This window comes from Salmo trutta, chromosome 14 (assembly GCF_901001165.1).
Source record: "Salmo trutta chromosome 14, fSalTru1.1, whole genome shotgun sequence".
Lineage (NCBI taxonomy): Eukaryota > Metazoa > Chordata > Actinopteri > Salmoniformes > Salmonidae > Salmo > Salmo trutta.
Window position 1 is genome coordinate 8337877 of NC_042970.1, and position 18256 is coordinate 8356132.

General features: G+C 44.7%; 1 protein-coding gene across 1 annotated transcript in view; it reads right to left on the reverse strand.

The window, feature by feature from the left end:
- Positions 1-18256, reverse strand: part of LOC115207181 (kinesin heavy chain) — a 120945-nt gene that overhangs the window by 12464 nt on the left and 90225 nt on the right. Inside the window, exons 14-18 of the mRNA XM_029774163.1 lie at positions 10030-10218; positions 9643-9760; positions 8561-8625; positions 8346-8455; positions 4752-4853 (exon numbers count right to left, since the gene is read on the reverse strand). Coding sequence (XP_029630023.1) covers positions 4752-4853; positions 8346-8455; positions 8561-8625; positions 9643-9760; positions 10030-10218 — 584 coding nt within the window. The remainder of the gene's footprint in view (positions 1-4751; positions 4854-8345; positions 8456-8560; positions 8626-9642; positions 9761-10029; positions 10219-18256) is intronic.

Here is an 18256-nt window from a genome sequence, read left to right on the forward strand (position 1 = left end):
ATACTGGAATAATAATAATAATATCAATAATATGGTGGAATAATGATAATAATATGGTGGAATAATAATATGGTAGATTAATAACATGGTGGAATAATAATATAGTGGAATAATAATATGTGGAATAATAATATGGTAGAATAATAATATAGTAGATTAATAATATGGTAGATTAATAATATGGTAGATTAATAATATGGTGGATGCTCTGCAAACATCCAAAGTTTAAGAGGGTTTGACTTGAGAGGCGTTTTCACAATGAAGGAGCCATTGCTCCCAGCTAATCGTCTGCAACAAGCTAAGTGATGTGTGCCACCTTGCCAACAGCCAGTGAAATTGCAGGGCGCCAAATTCAAACAACAGAAATCTCATAATTACAATTCCTCAAACATATAAGTGTTATACACCATTTTAAAGATAAACTTCTCGTTAACTTAGCCACAGTGTCCGATTTCAAAAAGGCTTTATGGCGAAAGCACACGATGCGATTATGTTAGGTCAGCGCCTAGCCACAGAAAACCGTACAGACATTTTCCAAAGAAGGAGAGGTGTCACAAAAGTCAGAAATAGCGTTAAAATTAATCACTAACCTTTGATGATCTTCACCGGATGGCACTCCCAGATATCCATGTTAGACAATAAATGTTTGTTTTGTTCGATAAAGTTCATCTTTATGTCCAAATACCTTCTCTCCGCTTTTCATCCAAACTTCCCAATGCTGCCCAATATACCAATGAAGTTAAGGGTGAAGGGTAGGGACTAGGAAGCGGTTTGGGACTCAGCTCCTCCGGCTGTTGTGGTGCTCTGACTCATGAGACTGTGTATGTGCGTGAGTGTGTGTGTGTGTGTGTGTGTGTGTGTGTGTGTGTGTGTGTGTGTGTGTGTGTGTGTGTGTGTGTGTGTGTGTGTGTGTGTGTGTGTGTGTGTATGTGTATGTGTGTGTGTGTGTGTGTGTGTGTCTGTGTGTGTGTGTCTGTGTGTGTGTATGTGTGTGTATGTGTTGTGGCAGATGGCAGGGAGAGGTGAGGGGAGTGGTGATTGAATGACCTTTTAATGACGTCAGACCGAGGTTCTGCGTCTGTCCTCGTGCTCCTAGATCTTAGTGCTGCTTTTGATACCATCGATCACCACATTCTTTTGGAGAGATTGGAAACCCAAATTGGTCTACACGGACAAGTTCTGGCCTGGTTTAGGTCTTATCTGTCGGAAAGATATCAGTTCGTCTCTGTGAATGGTTTGTCCTCTGACAAATCAACTGTAAATTTCGGTGTTCCTCAAGGTTCCGTTTTAGGACCACTATTGTTTTCACTATATATTTTACCTCTTGGGGATGTCATTCGAAAACATAATGTTAAATTTCACTGCTATGCGGATGACACACAGCTGTACATTTCAATGAAACATGGTGAAGCCCCAAAATTGCCCTCGCTAGAAGCCTGCGTCTCAGACATAAGGAAGTGGATGGCTGCAAACTTTCTACTCTTAAAATCGGACAAAACAGAGATGCTTGTTCTAGGTCCCAAGAAACAAAGAGATCTTCTGTTGAATCTGACAATTAATCTTGATGTTTGTACAGTCATCTCAAATAAAACTGTGAAGGACCTCGGCGTTACTCTGGACCCTGATCTCTCTTTTGAAGAACATATCAAGACTGTTTCAAGGACAGCTTTTTTCCATCTACGTAACATTGCAAAAATCAGAAACTTTCTGTCCAAAAATGATGCAGACAAATTAATCCATGCCTTTGTTACTTCTAGGTTGGACTACTGCAATGCTCTACTTTCCGGCTACCCGGATAAAGCACTAAATAAACTTCAGTTAGTGCTAAATACGGCTGCTAGAATCCTGACTAGAACCAAAAAATTTGATCATATTACTCCAGTGCTAGCCTCCCTACACTGGCTTCCTGTTAAGGCAAGGGCTGATTTCAAGGTTTTACTGCTAACCTACAAAGTATTACATGGGCTTGCTCCTACCTATCTTTCTGATTTGGTCCTGCCGTATATACCTACACGTACGCTACGGTCACAAGACGCGGGCCTCCTAATTGTTCCTAGAATTTCTAAGCAAACAGCTGGAGGCAGGGCTTTCTCCTATAGAGCTCCATTTTTATGGAATAGTCTGCCTACCCATGTGAGAGACGCAGACTCAGTCTCAACCTTTAAGTCTTTACTGAAGACATATCTCTTCAGTAGGTCCTATGATTAAGTATAGTCTGGCCCAGGAGTGTGAAGGTGAACGGAAAGGCTGGAGCAACGAACCGCCCTTGCTGTCTCTGCCTTGCCGGTTCCCCTCTTTCCACTGGGATTCTCTGCCTCTACCCCTATTACAGGGGCTGAGTGACTGACTTACTGGTGTTCTTCCATGCCATCCATGGGAGGGGTGCGTCACTTGAGTGGGTTGAGTCACTGACGTGATCTTCCTGTCTGGGTTGGTGTGCCGTGGCGGAGATCTTTGTGGGCTATACTCGGCCTTGTCCCGGGATGGTATGTTGGTGGTTGGAGATATCCCTCCAGTGGTGTGGAGGCTGTGCTTTGGCAAAGTGGGTGGGGTTATATCCTACCTGTTTGGCCCTGTCCGGGGGTTTCATCAGATGGGGCCACAGTGTCTCCTGACCCCTCCTGTCTCAGCATCCAGTATTTATGCTGCAGTAGTTTATGTGTCGGGGGGCTAGGGTCAGTCTGTCACATCTGGAGTATTTCTCTTGTCTTTTCCGGTGTCCTGTGTGAATTTAAATATGCTCTCTCTAATTCTCTCTTTCTCTTTTTTTCTTTCTCTCTCTCGGAGGACCTGAGCCCTAGGACCATGCCTCAGGACTACCTGGCTTGATGACTCCTTGCTGTCCCCAGTTCACCTGGCCGTGCTGCTGCTCCAGTTCCAACTGTTCTGCCTGCAGCTATGGAACCCTGACCTGTTCGCCGGGCGTGCTACCTGTCCCAGACCTGCTGTTTTCAACTCTCTAGAGACAGCAGGAGCGGTAGAGATACTCTCAAAGATCGGCTATGAAAAAGCCAACTGACACTTGCTCTTGTGTTACTGACTTGTTGCACCCTCGACAACTACTATGATTATTATTATTTGACAATGCTGGTCATTTATGAACATTTGAACATCTAGGCCATGTGCTGTTATAATCTCCACCCGGCACAGCCAGAAGAGGACTGGCCACCCCTCATAGCCTGGTTCCTCTCTAGGTTTCTTCCTAGGTTTTGGCCTTTCTAGGGAGTTTTTCCTAGCCACCGTGCTTCTACACCTGCATTGCTTGCTGTTTGGGGTTTTAGGCTGGGTTTCTGTACAGCACTTTGTGATATCAGCTAATGTAAGAAGGGCTATATAAATACATTTGATTTGATTTGATTGAAGGGAGATATCTTGCAGCCCGCTGGCTACACCCCCGAGCCTTATATGGAGTTCCGTCCCCAACGAGGCGAGGCTGTGGATCATTAAACCATAGAGTGCTTGGGGATAATAGAGGAAGCGAGCTGCACAAACAGGGAGAGGACTGAGAGGGAAACCTGTGTTATGGAGAGTGTGAGAAGAGAGAGAATTATCTGTGTGATTACCCGTTGTGACCTGGACTGTCTGATTACCCCCACTGTGTACCAAACCGGTTTGGCTGAGGACCTGAGTTTTAGGTTTACCCCCACTGTGTACCGAACCGGTTTGGCTGAGGACCCGAGTTTTAGGTTTACCCCCACTGTGTACCAAACCGGTTTGGCTGAGGAACCGAGTTTTAGGTTTACCCCCACTGTGTACCAAACCAGTTTGGCTGAGTTTTAGGATTACCCCCACTGTGTACCAAACCGGTTTGGCTGAATTTTAGGATTACCCCCACTGTGTACCGAACCAGTTTGGCTGAGGACCTGAGTTTTAGGTTTACCCCCACTGTGTACCAAACCGGTTTGGCTGAGGACCCGAGTTTTAGGATTACCCCCACTGTGTACCAAACCGGTTTGGCTGAGGACCCGAGTTTTACGATTATCCCCACTGTGTACCAAACCGGTTTGGCTGAGGACCTGAGTTTTAGGATTACCCCCACTGTGTACCAAACCGGTTTGGCTGAGGACCTGAGTTTTAGGATTACCCCCACTGTGTACCGAACCGGTTTGGCTGAGGACCTGAGTTTTAGGATTACCCCCACTGTGTACCGAACCGGTTTGGCTGAGGACCTGAGTTTTAGGATTACCCCCACTGTGTACCGAACCGGTTTGGCTGAGGACCTGAGTTTTAGGATTACCCCCACTGTGTACCGAACCGGTTTGGCTGAGGACCTGAGTTTTAGGATTACCCCCACTGTGTACCGAACCGGTTTGGCTGAGGACCTGAGTTTTAGGATTACCCCCACTGTGTACCAAACCGGTTTGGCTGAGGACCTGAGTTTTAGGATTACCCCCACTGTGTACCGAACCGGTTTGGCTGAGGACCTGAGTTTTAGGATTACCCCCACTGTGTACCGAACCGGTTTGGCTGAGGACCTGAGTTTTAGGATTACCCCCACTGTGTACCGAACCGGTTTGGCTGAGGACCTGAGTTTTAGGATTACCCCTGGAGAACAGAACGGACAACGAGAACGGACTGTGAACTGGTTGCTGGATATCCCCCCTTTCCCACAGTGTGCAAATCTCCCTAATAAATTACCCCATTTGTATTCTAGTTGTGCTTCATGTGCATGTTTGGTTATTGAACTTGGTGACGCGTGTGTGTGTGTGTGCGTGTGCGTGTGCGTGCGTGCGTGTGTGTGTGAGACTAACGTCAGCTCCTCCAGTTGCAGGCTCTTGTGGTGCTCCTGTCTCATGAGACGGTCAAAGTCGCTCCTCAAATGCTCCAATTCCAGATGAAGACGATAGTTATGACTAGAGAGAGACAGACAACAGGGTAACTATAGAAACAGTCAACAGGGTAACTATAGAGACAGTCAACAGGGTAACTATAGAGACAGACAACAGGGTAACTATAGAGACAGTCTGGTGTTAATAGACAACAGGGTAACTATAGAGACAGTCAACAGGGTAACTATAGAGACAGTTTGGTGTTAATAGACAACAGGGTAACTATAGAGACAGTCAACAGGGTAACTATAGAGACAGTCTGGTGTTAATAGACAACAGGGTAACTATAGAGACCGTCAACAGGGTAACTATAGAAACAGACAACAGGGTAACTATAGAGACAGTCAACAGGGTAACTATAGAGACAGTCAACAGGGTAACTATAGAGACAGTCAACAGGGTAACTATAGAGACAGTGAACAGGGTAACTATAGAGACAGACAACAGGGTAACTATAGAGACAGTCAACAGGGTAACTATAGAGACAGTCAACAGGGTAACTATAGAGACAGTCAACAGGGTAACTATAGAGACAGTCAACAGGGTAACTATAGAGACAGACAACAGGGTAACTATAGAGACAGACAACAGGGTAACTATAGAGACAGACAACAGGGTAACTATAGAGACAGACAACAGGGTAACTATAGAGACAGACAGCAGGGTAACTATAGAGACAGTCAACAGGGTAACTATAGAGACAGACAACAGGGTAACTATAGAGACAGACAACAGGGTAACTATAGAGACAGTCAACAGGGTAACTATAGAGACAGACAACAGGGTAACTATAGAGACAGTGAACAGGGTAACTATAGAGACAGACAACAGGGTAACTATAGAGACAGTGAACAGGGTAACTATAGAGACAGACAACAGGGTAACTATAGAGACAGACAACAGGGTAACTATAGAGACAGACAACAGGGTAACTATAGAGACAGACAACAGGGTAGCTATAGAGACAGTGAACAGGGTAACTATAGAGACAGACAACAGGGTAACTATAGAGACAGACAACAGGGTAACTATAGAGACAGTCAACAGGGTAACTATAGAGACAGACAACAGGGTAACTATAGAGACAGTCAACAGGGTAACTATAGAGACAGTCTGGTGTTAATAGACAACAGGGTAACTATAGAGACGGTCAACAGGGTAACTATAGAGACAGTCTGGTGTTAATAGACAACAGGGTAACTATAGAGACAGTCTGGTGTTAATAGACAACAGGGTAACTATAGAGACAGTCAACAGGGTAACTATAGAGACAGTCAACAGGGTAACTATAGAGACAGACAACAGGGTAGCTATAGAGACAGTCAACAGGGTAACTATAGAGACAGACAACAGGGTAACTATAGAGACAGACAACAGGGTAACTATAGAGACAGTCAACAGGGTAACTATAGAGACAGACAACAGGGTAACTATAGAGACAGTCAACAGGGTAACTATAGAGACAGTCTGGTGTTAATAGACAACAGGGTAACTATAGAGACGGTCAACAGGGTAACTATAGAGACAGTCTGGTGTTAATAGACAACAGGGTAACTATAGAGACAGTCTGGTGTTAATAGACAACAGGGTAACTATAGAGACGGTCAACAGGGTAACTATAGAGACAGTCTGGTGTTAATAGACAACAGGGTAACTATAGAGACAGTCTGGTGTTAATAGACAACAGGGTAACTATAGAGACAGTCAACAGGGTAACTATAGAGACAGTCAACAGGGTAACTATAGAGACAGTCAACAGGGTAACTATAGAGACAGACAACAGGGTAACTATAGAGACAGTCTGGTGTTAATAGACAACAGGGTAACTATAGAGACAGTCAACAGGGTAACTATAGAGACAGTCAACAGGGTAACTATAGAGACAGTCAACAGGGTAACTATAGAGACAGACAACAGGCTAACTATAGAGACAGTCTGGTGTTAATAGACAACAGGGTAACTATAGAGACAGTCAACAGGGTAACTATAGAGACAGTCAACAGGGTAACTATAGAGACAGACAACAGGGTAACTATAGAGATAGTCTGGTGTTAATAGACAACAGGGTAACTATAGAGACAGTCAACAGGGTAACTATAGAGACGGTCTGCTGTTAATAGACAACAGGGTAACTATAGAGACAGTCAACAGGGTAACTATAGAGACAGTCAACAGGGTAACTATAGAGACAGACAACAGGGTAACTATAGAGACAGTCTGGTGTTAATAGACAACAGAGTAACTATAGAGACAGTCAACAGGGTAACTATAGAGACAGACAACAGGGTAACTATAGAGACAGTCTGGTGTTAATAGACAACAGGGTAACTATAGAGACAGTCAACAGGGTAACTATAGAGACAGTCTGGTGTTAATAGACCACAGGGTAACTATAGAGACAGTCAACAGGGTAACTATAGAGACCGTTTTATGCCCAATGTTTGCTGCCATGTACAGATGGAGTCGACTGTATGCTGGGAGGTAGGGTAGGTAGAATTACAATGAGGGAGATGATGGGAGAGACAGAGAGTGGGAAATGAAGAGGGAGGGGGAATGAGGGAGAGAACTGCACTGCAGTACGGATTGGGACCCACACTGCAGTACGGATTGGGACCCACACTGCAGTACGGATTGGGACCCACACTGCAGTACGGATTGGGACCCACACTGCAGTACGGATGCACAGCATGACACAGTATGACAAGGAGAGCAGGGTAGTGGATGGCAATGAGAGGGATGGTCCTGTCTGGCTCAGTTGGTAGAGCATGATTGTGGGTTCGATTCCCGCTGGGGCCACCCATACAAAAAATGTATACATGTATAACTAACTGTATGTTGCTTTGGATAAAAGCGTCTGATAGATGCCAGATATCATGAGGGTACTGACTCAGTGAGGTTGTCACACTCTCTTGTGACAGCGGAGATTAATCAGACAGCAGAGATTTGGTTCTGGGTGCAAAGATTACAGACAGATGTTACAGATGCTGGTGCCAGGTGACACTGAAATATAGCATAAATATAGAATAAATATAGAATAAATATAGAATAAATATAGAATAAATATAGAATAAATATAGCATAGAATTACAACAAGAGGGAGATGAAGGGTAAGAAGAAGATAGGGAGAGGAGAGAGGAACTGACTAGGTGAAAAGGAGAGAGGAGAGAGGAGAGAGAGGTACTGACTCAGTGAAAGGGAGAGGAGAGAGGGGGAGAGAGGTACTGACTCAGTGAAAGGGAGAGGAGAGAGGAGAGAGGTACTGACTCAGTGAAAGGGAGATGAGAGAGGAGAGAGAGGTACTGACTCAGTGAAAGGGAGAGGAGAGAGGAGAGAGGTACTGACTCAGTGAAAGGGAGAGGAGAGAAGAGAGAGAGGTACTGACTCAGTGAAAGGGAGAGGAGAGAGGGGGAGAGAGGTACTGACTCAGTGAAAGGGAGAGGAGAGAGGTACTGACTCAGTGAAAGGGAGAGGAGAGAGGTACTGACTCAGTGAAAGGGAGAGGAGAGAGGTACTGACTCAGTGAGGTCGTCAATGATCTTCTGTTTCTCGTTGATGTCGTCTCGGAGATGTCCCAGCTGCTTGTGGTGCGTCTCACGGTGAGCCTCCATCTGTTGCTCTGGAGCCCTCTGAGATACGGAGAAAGACAGGGGGAAACACACACTCACATTAACAATAAGTCTCTGTGATAAACGGGACCCCCCCCCCCCCACCACAGGCTGTAACCAGGTTACCTTGACATCAGCAGACTCCTCAACGTCTGTCTGATTCTCTCCCTTTGTCCCCGCTGACATGCTCTCTGAAACGCACACGCACACGCACACACACACACACACACACACTGCATTTTAGTGTACGCCTACAAAGCTGGTCATTTCAACCTGATTTTCATTTTTATAAAAAAATGTATATAAATGTTTTTTGAAGTTGGCTTTAGCTAGCCCAGATAGGTTCCCAAACTCATAACTAGATACCCAGAAGCCATTTCAGGATATCAATCAAGTTAGAGTAGCTAGCATGTCTAACTATCTTAGCTGGCATGCCAGCATTATTATTTTCTTTAAAAAAAAAAAAAAAAAAAAACAGCTTGGAGGATACAGACAGCTCAAGAGATATGCTTAAATATGCAGAAAAATAGACATATTTTTTACATAAAAAAAATAAATCATAATGAATAGATTACAGGAAGTAGCTGTTTCAGGTGTTTGAAAAATGCTAAATTCTCCAATTAATGGACGGGGGTGGGTCGAGCCCCCCTTCTGGACCACCCCCAGTCAGCCTCACGTACTTTGTGCCCTCTCAGATTTTTGTGGTGCATGCCACCCCTAATTTCACCTTTGCTGGTCACACTGTGCCTCACTTTTGTAGTGTGAGTCATTGAGCCAGGTACCATGGGCCAGTAGTTTTACCTTGCACCTGGAGGTTAGCCAGCTCCTCACTCAGAGAGGTTATCCTGTTGTCAGAGTGTATAGTATGTTTTAGGTTGTTATATCGTGTGTTTTTCTGTAAGGCTCTGTGTAGTGTGTTGGTAGGAGCAGGAGTTTTACCTTGTGCCTGGAGTTTGGTCAGTTCTTCAATCAGAGAGTCATAGTTATCCTGTGTTGTTATAGAGCAGGGATATTAAAACTCTGACCCTACGAGGTCCAGAGCCTGCTGGTTTTATGTTCTACCTGATAATTCATTTCACCCACCTGATGTCCCAGGTCTAATTCAGTCCCCGATTAGAGGGGAACAATGAAAAAAAATGCAGTGGAACTGGCTTCGAGGTCCAGAGTTGCTTTTGAGGGTTATAGTGTATTGTACTGTATTGTTATACCTTGGGCCTGCAGTTTGTCCAGTTCTTCACTTAGAGAGTCGACGTTCTCCTCCAGCTGTCTCTTCTTTTGCTCTACGTTCTGAATGTACTCTGTCAGGGAGTGGATCTTCACCTCATGCTGCACACACACACAATGTTAGTACCAATGTTGGGACCAATGGGAATCAACCGCAAAATAACTTCCACACATTTGGCATCAGTGTAAATTAGCTTTCCACTTCAAATGACTCTTCACAATAAACTGAAGTGTACACTCAGCCTTCTATACCCACTAACATTTAGTCTCTCTCTCTCTCTCCCCCCCTTTCTCTCTCTCTCTGTAAAGTATCCACTTGCCCTACCCCTTGTGCATACTAAAATGTACTATTGGTAATCATGTTCAGTCACCTGTGAGATGAGTAGTTGGCAAGAGGACAGCTCTCTTCCTGTCTCCTCCATCTTCCTATGGCACTCCATCTGTAGGTTCTCTAGCTGACGACAGCGTCTCATCATGGACTTGACCTCTGACTTAATCTTACTGATGTAGAGACGAGCTACTGTAAACTCCTCCTCGATCGCCCCCGTTATCTCCATCGGCTAGGAAGGGAGGACAGGGAAAGATTACCATTTTCATTGGTTCAATATGTTCCTGTATGTTTGCATTAGCAACATATATGGCTACACTCTCCATGCCAATAATGACCTTTTGAATTTGAGAGACAGAGAGTGGGGACAGAGAAAAAAAAGAGAGAGATAGAGAGAGCTGGAGAGTACGAGAGAGAGAGAGAGAGAGAGAGAGCTGGAGAGTACGAGAGAGAGAGAGAGAGAGAGAGAGTGAGCACAGCCTTGCCATTGAGAAGGGTAGACACAGGAAAACCTGGCTCCCTGTAGAGGAAAGGCTGTGCAACCACTGCACAACAGCAGAACCTGAGACGGAGCTGCATTTCCTGACAAAATGTCAAAAATATAAAACAATTAGAGAGTGTCATTTCCCCAAATTTGAAATCCTTATTCAAGGTTTTAAAGACCTCTCTGATGAGGATAGGCTACCCATCCTGTTGGGGGAGGACGCAGAGAGCTGTGGGTTGGCAGCGCACTACATTGCTGCCTGCCATAAGTTGAGGGACAGTGTCTGACAGACCAATAAACCTGCACATGTCCTCAACTGTATGATTATTGTTATTGTTGAATGTATGGTTATATTGACCGTTGGTTATTGTTGTTACTGTTGTCCCGTTGACAATTTTTGATTCTCATTTTTATTTATTTTTTATATTGGAAATATCCAAAGTAAGCTTTGGCAATATGTACATTGTTACGTCATGCCAATAAAGCGAATTGAATTTAATTGAATTGAATTGAGAGAGAGCGAGAGAGAGCTGGAGAGAGAAAGTGAGAGAGTGAGATGGATGGAGAGAGAGCATCCATCTCTCTCGCTCTCTCTCTCTCTCTCTTGCTCTCTAAATTCAATAAAATTTCATTTTAAGGGCTTTATTGGCATGGAAAACAAATGTTAACATTGCCAAAGCAAGTGTAATAGATCATTAACAAAAGCGAAATAAACATTCAAAAATGAACATTAAACATTATACTCACAGAAGTTCCAAAAGAATAAAGACATTTCAAATGTTATATTATGTCTATATACAGTGTTGTAACGATGTGCAAATAGTTAAAGTACAAAAGGGAAAATAAACAACGGTGTTTGTTCTTCACTGGTTGACCTTTTCTTGTGGCAACAGGTCACAAATCTTGCTGCTGTGATGGCACACTGTGGTATTTTACCCAGTAGATATGGGAGTTTATCAAAATTGGGTTTGTTTTTGAATTCTTTTGTGGATCTGTGTAATCTGAGGGAAATGTGTGTCTCTAATACGGTCTGACATTTGGCAGGAGCTTAGGAAGTGTAGCTCAGTTTCCACCTCATTTTGTGGGCGGTGTGCACATAGCCTGTCTTCTCTTGAGAGCCAGGTCTGCCTTCGGCGGACATTTTCAATAGCAAGGCAATGCTCACTGAGTCTGTACATAGTCAACGCTTTCCTTAAGTTTGGGTCAGTCACAGAGGTCAGGTATTTTGCAGAATTCTGCATGCAGAGTCTCAATTTGGTGTTTGTCTCATTTTGTAAATTCTTGGTTGGTGAGCGGACCCCAGACCTCACAACCATAAAGGGCAATGGGTTCTATAACTGATTCAAGTATTTTTTGCCAGATCCTAATTGGTATGTCAAATTTTATGTTCCTTTTGATGGCATGGAAGGCCCTTCTTGCCTTGTCTCTCAGCTCGTTCACAGCTTTGTGGAAGTTACCTGTGGCGCTGATGTTTAGGCCGAGGTATGTATTGTTCTTTGTGTGCTCTCGGGCAACGGTGTCTAGATGGAATTTGTATTTGTGGTCCTGGCGACTGAACCTTTTTTGGGACACCATTATTTTTGTCTTACTGAGATTTACTGTCAGGGCCCAGGTCTGTCAGGGCCCAGGTCTGTCAGGGCCCAGGTCTGACAGAATCTGTGCAGAAGATCTAGGTGCTGCTGCAGGCCCTCCTTGGTTGGTGACAGAAGCACCAGATCATCATCAAACAGGAGACATTTGTCTAATAGTGTGCTCCAGACTGTTCTAGTGCCCTCGCCAATTTGTTGATATATATGTTGAAGAGGGTGGGGGTTAAAGCTGCATCCCTGTCTCATCCCCTGGCCCTGTGGAACACAATGTGTGTGTTTTTTGCCAATTTTAACAGCACACTTGTTGTTTGATAACATGTATTTAAATATGTTGCATGTTTTTTCCCCAACACCACTTTCCATCAATTTGTATAGCAGACCCTCATGCCAAATTGAGTCAAAAGCGTTTTTGAAATCCACAAAGCATGAAGTAGACTTTGCCTTTCTTTTGGTTTATTTGTTTGTCAATTAGGGTGTGCAGGGTGAATACGTGGTCTGTTGTACAATAAAAAGCCAATTTGACATTTGCTCAGTACATTGTTTTAACTGAGGAAATTATGTCACGTCCTGGCCAGTATAAGGGTTAATTGTTATTGTAGTTTGGTCAGGACGTGGCAGTGGGTATTTGTTTTATGTGGTTCGGGGTGGTGTTTTGGTAGAAGGGCGTTTGATTTAGTATTTCCGTGTTTTTGGTTTATGGTCTATGTTTATGTATTTCTATGTGTAGTCTAGTGAGTGTGTTTCTATGGTTGGTTAATTGGCGTTGGGACTCTCAATTGAAGGCAGGTGTTTTCTCTTTGCCTTTGATTGAGAGTCCTATATATTAGGGTATGTTTGTGTTTGTCATTTGTGGGAGATTGTTTCTTGTCTAGCGTATGTGAGCCTGAGAAGACTGTCTGTAAATCGTGAGTTCGTTTTGTTATTTTTGTATGTTCATTTTGAGTTTATTAAATGTTCAAGATGAACAATCTCAATCCTGCTGCATATTGGTCCTCCTTTTCCGACGATGATTTCGCTATATCGTCTGACGATGACAAAAAGTGTGACAAATTAACTAGTCTGGTGTTAATGATAATGCAGAGGATTTTCCCAAGGTTGCTATTGACGCATATCCCCCGGTAGTTATTGGGGTCAAATTTGTCTCCACTTTGGGGATTGGGATGATCGGTCCTTGGTTCCTGTCATGGATCACTCCGGAACGTTCATCACGAACACCTGTCCCCTATTCCCACTGATTAGTATTTGTAGATAAGTGCCCTTTGGTTTCCACTGGGGGGTCGATTATTGTTACAATGTCCGTTGGTGCGTGTGAGTACCTGTGCTGTGTGTTTTGGGCTTTCGTGCCCTTGTGGATTGCGCAGATGATTACTGGTCTCGTCCCGTGTGTATTTATTCGAGGTACTCCTCGCTCTTTTGTTTGGGTTTCAACCCTGTGTTTTGTTACGTGTTTGTTTGGTCTTCCTCCCTGTGCCTTTACACGGGTAATTTGGGGCTTCATGCCAGCGTGACAGAATAATCGACCATTACGGGAGACAGCGGGAATGGCCCGTCCGACGACGCTGCGACTGGTCCGTCCGGCGCCGCCACAACAACTTCGGCAGCTGCAACTGGGCCGTCCGATGTCGCCACAACTGGCCTGTCCGACGCTGCCACAACCGGTCCTTCCAACGCCACTGCTACTGGTCCATCCGACAACGACGCAACTTCGGCAGCTGCATCACTCTTTTGTTTGGGTTTCAACCCTGTGTTTTGTTACGTGTTTGTTTGGCCTTTGTCCCCGTGCCTTTACACGGCACGCCATAATTTGAGAGTTAATGAAAAACCCTATTACGCATTCCTGCGCTTGTCTCCCGAATCTCATCATACCAGCGTGACAGTTCCAAATATTAGCGAAGATGCCAGTGCTAAGGAAGATGTTAAAGACTTTAGCCAATTGTAATTTGTGGTCTGTATATTTTATAATTTCATTGAGGATACCATCAGCACCACAGGCCTTTCTGGGTTGGAGGGTTTGTATTTTGTCCTATAGTTCATTCAATGTAATTGGAGAATCCAGTGGGTTCTGGTAGTCTTTAATAGTTTATTCAAAGATGTGTATTTGAATTGAATTGAATTGAAATTGAATTGAGAGAGAGAACAGACGAGCAGATGAGCTCCCGCATTTTTCAGCATGTTTTTACATAAGAAAATATTTTGGCAAGGACATATACAGGATACTACCCTCCACAACATAACCTTTACTCCAAATCAAAACTCCAAACCTACAACATGATTTTGGACGAAATTACCTGGAAAGATTCCTACTTCCAAAGATTCTTATTTCCAAGCTATATAGCAAATGCTCTGGCAAACAAACAATGGAAACCTGAAAAACCACCCATCCTGGAACTGAGTGAGTAATGTTTATTCTGAAGGTACTTTTATAGCTAAGTAAAAAAATTACATTATAATTATATACATTATTTGATAAGGACTAAATGCTAAGTTACGGCTACCAAGCTTGCTAGGACAGAACAGATCTAACAGCAACTTCAATTAGCACTGAGGTGTGAAGTGAGAGATGTCAAAGCCATTGAGCCCAACAATGGCAGAAGACTTTCACAGCCTCCCCCACCCAAAATGCAGAGGCCTTTGAAGCCCCCCCCCCTGTTCAGAGGTCATTACGACACTCTGGATGTCAAAAATGAGATGGAACGGAAAGAGTACAAAAATAAGCTCTTTTTGTAAAATCAAGAGATACTTTTTGCTGACTATTATAAAAATGGGAACATAAGGAACTTAATCTTCCACACAGACCATCCCCTGGCTCAGTGCTATATTAACACACTACCCCTCTGTTAAGAGGATATTAGTCAACGAAGACTCTGAGTCAGCCAATGTCAACCTGTACAAGGCTGCAACAGTAGCGCTACAGTTTCAGTAGCCCAAACAGTTTCAGACTTTCACATAATCAAAGAGACAGCTCAGCAGGATAAGCTCTCTCTTGAGAAAGATACCCCCACCCCGAGCGTGTCAGACCAGACCTCTTCATTAACCAACCCCACAGATGAGCAACCCCAAGCGGAAAGTCAACCTCCCAGTACAGAGCAATACTCCCTCTTTGAAATGAAGTATAAAATAACCCAGCTGGAGGTTTAAAGTGACTAAAGATCCATTTATTAAAGTGGACAGTGATTGGGTCTCAATGTAGGCAGCAGCCTCTCTGAGTTAGTGATTGCTGTTTAGCAGTCTGGTGGCCTTGAGATAGAAGCTGTTTTTCAGTCTCTCGGTTCCAGCTTTGATGCACCTGTACTGACCTCGCCTTCTGGATGGTAACGGTGTGAACAGGCAGTGGCTCGGGTGGTTGTTGTCGTTGATGATCTTTTTGGCCTTCCTGTGACATCGGGTGCTGTAGGTGTCATGGAGGGCAGGTATTTTGCCCCCAGTGATGCGTTGTGCAGACCGCAGCACCCTCTGGAGAGCCTTGTGGTTGAGGGCGGTGCAATTGCCGTGATACAGCCTGACAGGATGCTCTTGATTGTGCATCTGTAAAGGTTTGTCAGGGTTTTGGGTGACAAGCCAAAATTCTTCAGCCTCCTGAGGTTGAAGAGGCACTGTTGCGCCTTCTTCACCACACTGTCTGTGTGGGTGGACCATTTCAGTTTGTCTGTGATGTGTACGCTGAGGAACTTAAAACGTTCCACCTTCTCCACTGCTGTCCCTTCGATGTGGATAGGGGGGAGGGTGCTTCTCTGCTGTTTCCTGAAGTCCAAGATCATCTCCTTTGTTTTGTTGACGTTGAGTGAGAGGTTGTTTTCCTGACACCACACGCCAAGTGCCCTCACCTCCTCCCTGTAGGCTGTCTATCGTTGTTGGTAATCAAGCCCGCTACTGTTGTGTCGTCTGCAAACTTGATGATTGAGTTGGAGTTGTGCATGGCCTCACAGTCGTGGGTGAACAGGGAGTACAGGAGGGGGTTGAGCACGCACCCTTGTGGGGCCCCAGTGTTGAGGGTCAGCGAAGTGGATATATTGTTTCCTACTTTCATCACCTGGGGGTGGCCCATCAGAAAGTCCAGGACCCAATTGCACAGGGTGGGGTTGAGACCCAGGGCCTCCAGCTTGATGATGAGCTTGGAGGGTACTATGGTGTTGAATGCTGAGCTGTAGTCAATGAACAGCATTCTTACATACGTATTCCTCTTGTCCAGATGGGATAGGGCAGTATGCAGTGTGATGGCGATTGCATCGTCTGTGAACCTGTTGGGGCGGTATGCAAACTGAAGTGGGTCTAGGGTGGCCGGTAAGGTGGAGGTGATATGATCCTTGACTAGCCTCTCAAAGCACTTCATGATGACAGAAGTGAGTGCTACAGGGCGGTAGTCATTTAGTTCAGTTATCTTTGCTTTATTGTGTACCGGAACAATGGTGGCCATCTTAAAGCATGTGGGGACAGCAGACTGGGATATGGAGCGATTGGTCTGGTCTGTGCATGCTCTGAGGACGTGGCTAGGGATGCCGTCTGGGCCAGCAGCCTTGCAAGGGTTAACACGTTTAAATTTTTTACTCAAGTTGGCCACGGAGAAGGAGGGGGGGTACAGTCCTTGTTAGTGGGCTGCGATGGTGACACTCTATTATCCTCAAAGCGGGCAAAGAATGTGTTTAGTTTGTCTGGAAGCAAGACATCCGTGTCCGTGACGTGGCTGGTTTTCTTTTTTGTAGTCCGTGATTTCCTGTAGACCCTTCCACGTAAGTCTCGTGTCTGAGCCATTGAATTGCGACTCCACTTTGTCCCAGCATGTCCCAGCATTTCACTTGTTTGATTGCCTTGCAGAGAGAATAACTACACTGTTTATATTCCGACGTATTCCCAGACCTCTTTTCATGGTTAAATGCGGTGGTTTGCACTTTCAGTTTTGCATGAATGTTGCCATCCATCCGTGGTTTCTGGTTAGGGTAGGTTTTAATAGTTACAGTGGGTACAAGATCTCCAACGCTCTTCTTTATAAACTCACTCACCGAGTCAGCGGATAGATCGATGTTGTTTTCGGAGGCTGACCGGAATATCCCAGTCCACGTGATCAAAACAATCTTGAAGCGTGGATTCCGATTGGTCAGACCAGCGTTGAACGGTTCTAGTCACTGGTACATCCTGTTTGAGTTTCTGCCTATAAGACAGTAGGATCAAGATGGGGTCGTGGTCGGATTTGCCGAAGGGAGGGCGGGGGAGGGCTTTGTTTGCATCGCAGAAGTTAGAGTAGCAGTGATCGAGTGTATTACCTTCCCGAGTACTGCAATCAATATGCTGATAGAATTTTGGTAGCCTTGGTCTCAAATTTGCTTTGTTAGAATCCCCAGCTACAATAAATGCAGCCTCAGGATATATGGTTTCCAGTTTACATAGAGTCGAGTGAAGTTCCTTGAGGGCCGTCGTGATGTCTGCATGAGGGGGGATGTACACAGCTGTGACGATAACTGACGAGAATTGTCTTCGGAGGTAATATGGCCGAAATTTGATTGTAAGGAATTCTAGGTCGGGAGTGCAGAAGGACTTGAGTTCCTGTATGTTGTTATGATTACACCATGAGTCGTTAATCATGAAGCATACACCCCCGCCCTTAATTTCTCCCAGAGAGGTGTTTATCTCTGTTGGCGCGATGCATGGAGAAGCCCGGTGGCTGAACCGATTCCGACAACATATCTCGAGAGAGCCAATGTTTCCGTGAAACAGAGAATGTTACAATCTCTGATGTCTCTCTGGAAGGAAACCCATGCTCAAATTTCATCTACCTTTTTATCAAGAGACATGGGCGAGTAATATAGTCATAAGCGGTGGGCGATGTGCACATCTACGGAGCCTGACCAGGAGGAAGCTCCGTCTGCCCCTTCTGCGGCGCTGTTGTTTTGGATCGGCTTCTGCGATTAGATCCTGGGTGGTGGTCCAAACAGGATCCGCTTTGGGAAAGTCGTATTCCTGGTTGTAATGTTGGTAAGTTGACGTCACTCTTATATCCAAAAGACTTAAGATTTCCTGGGATAACAATCTTAGAAATAATGCATAAAAAAACAATATACTTCCTAGGGAAGTAAGGACTCGAAGCGAGGTGACCATCTCTGTCGGCACCATTTTTCCATCATTGAATGAACTACAGGACAAAATATAAACCCTCCAACCAAAAAAGGCCTGAGGTGTTGATGGTATCCTCAATGAAATGATCA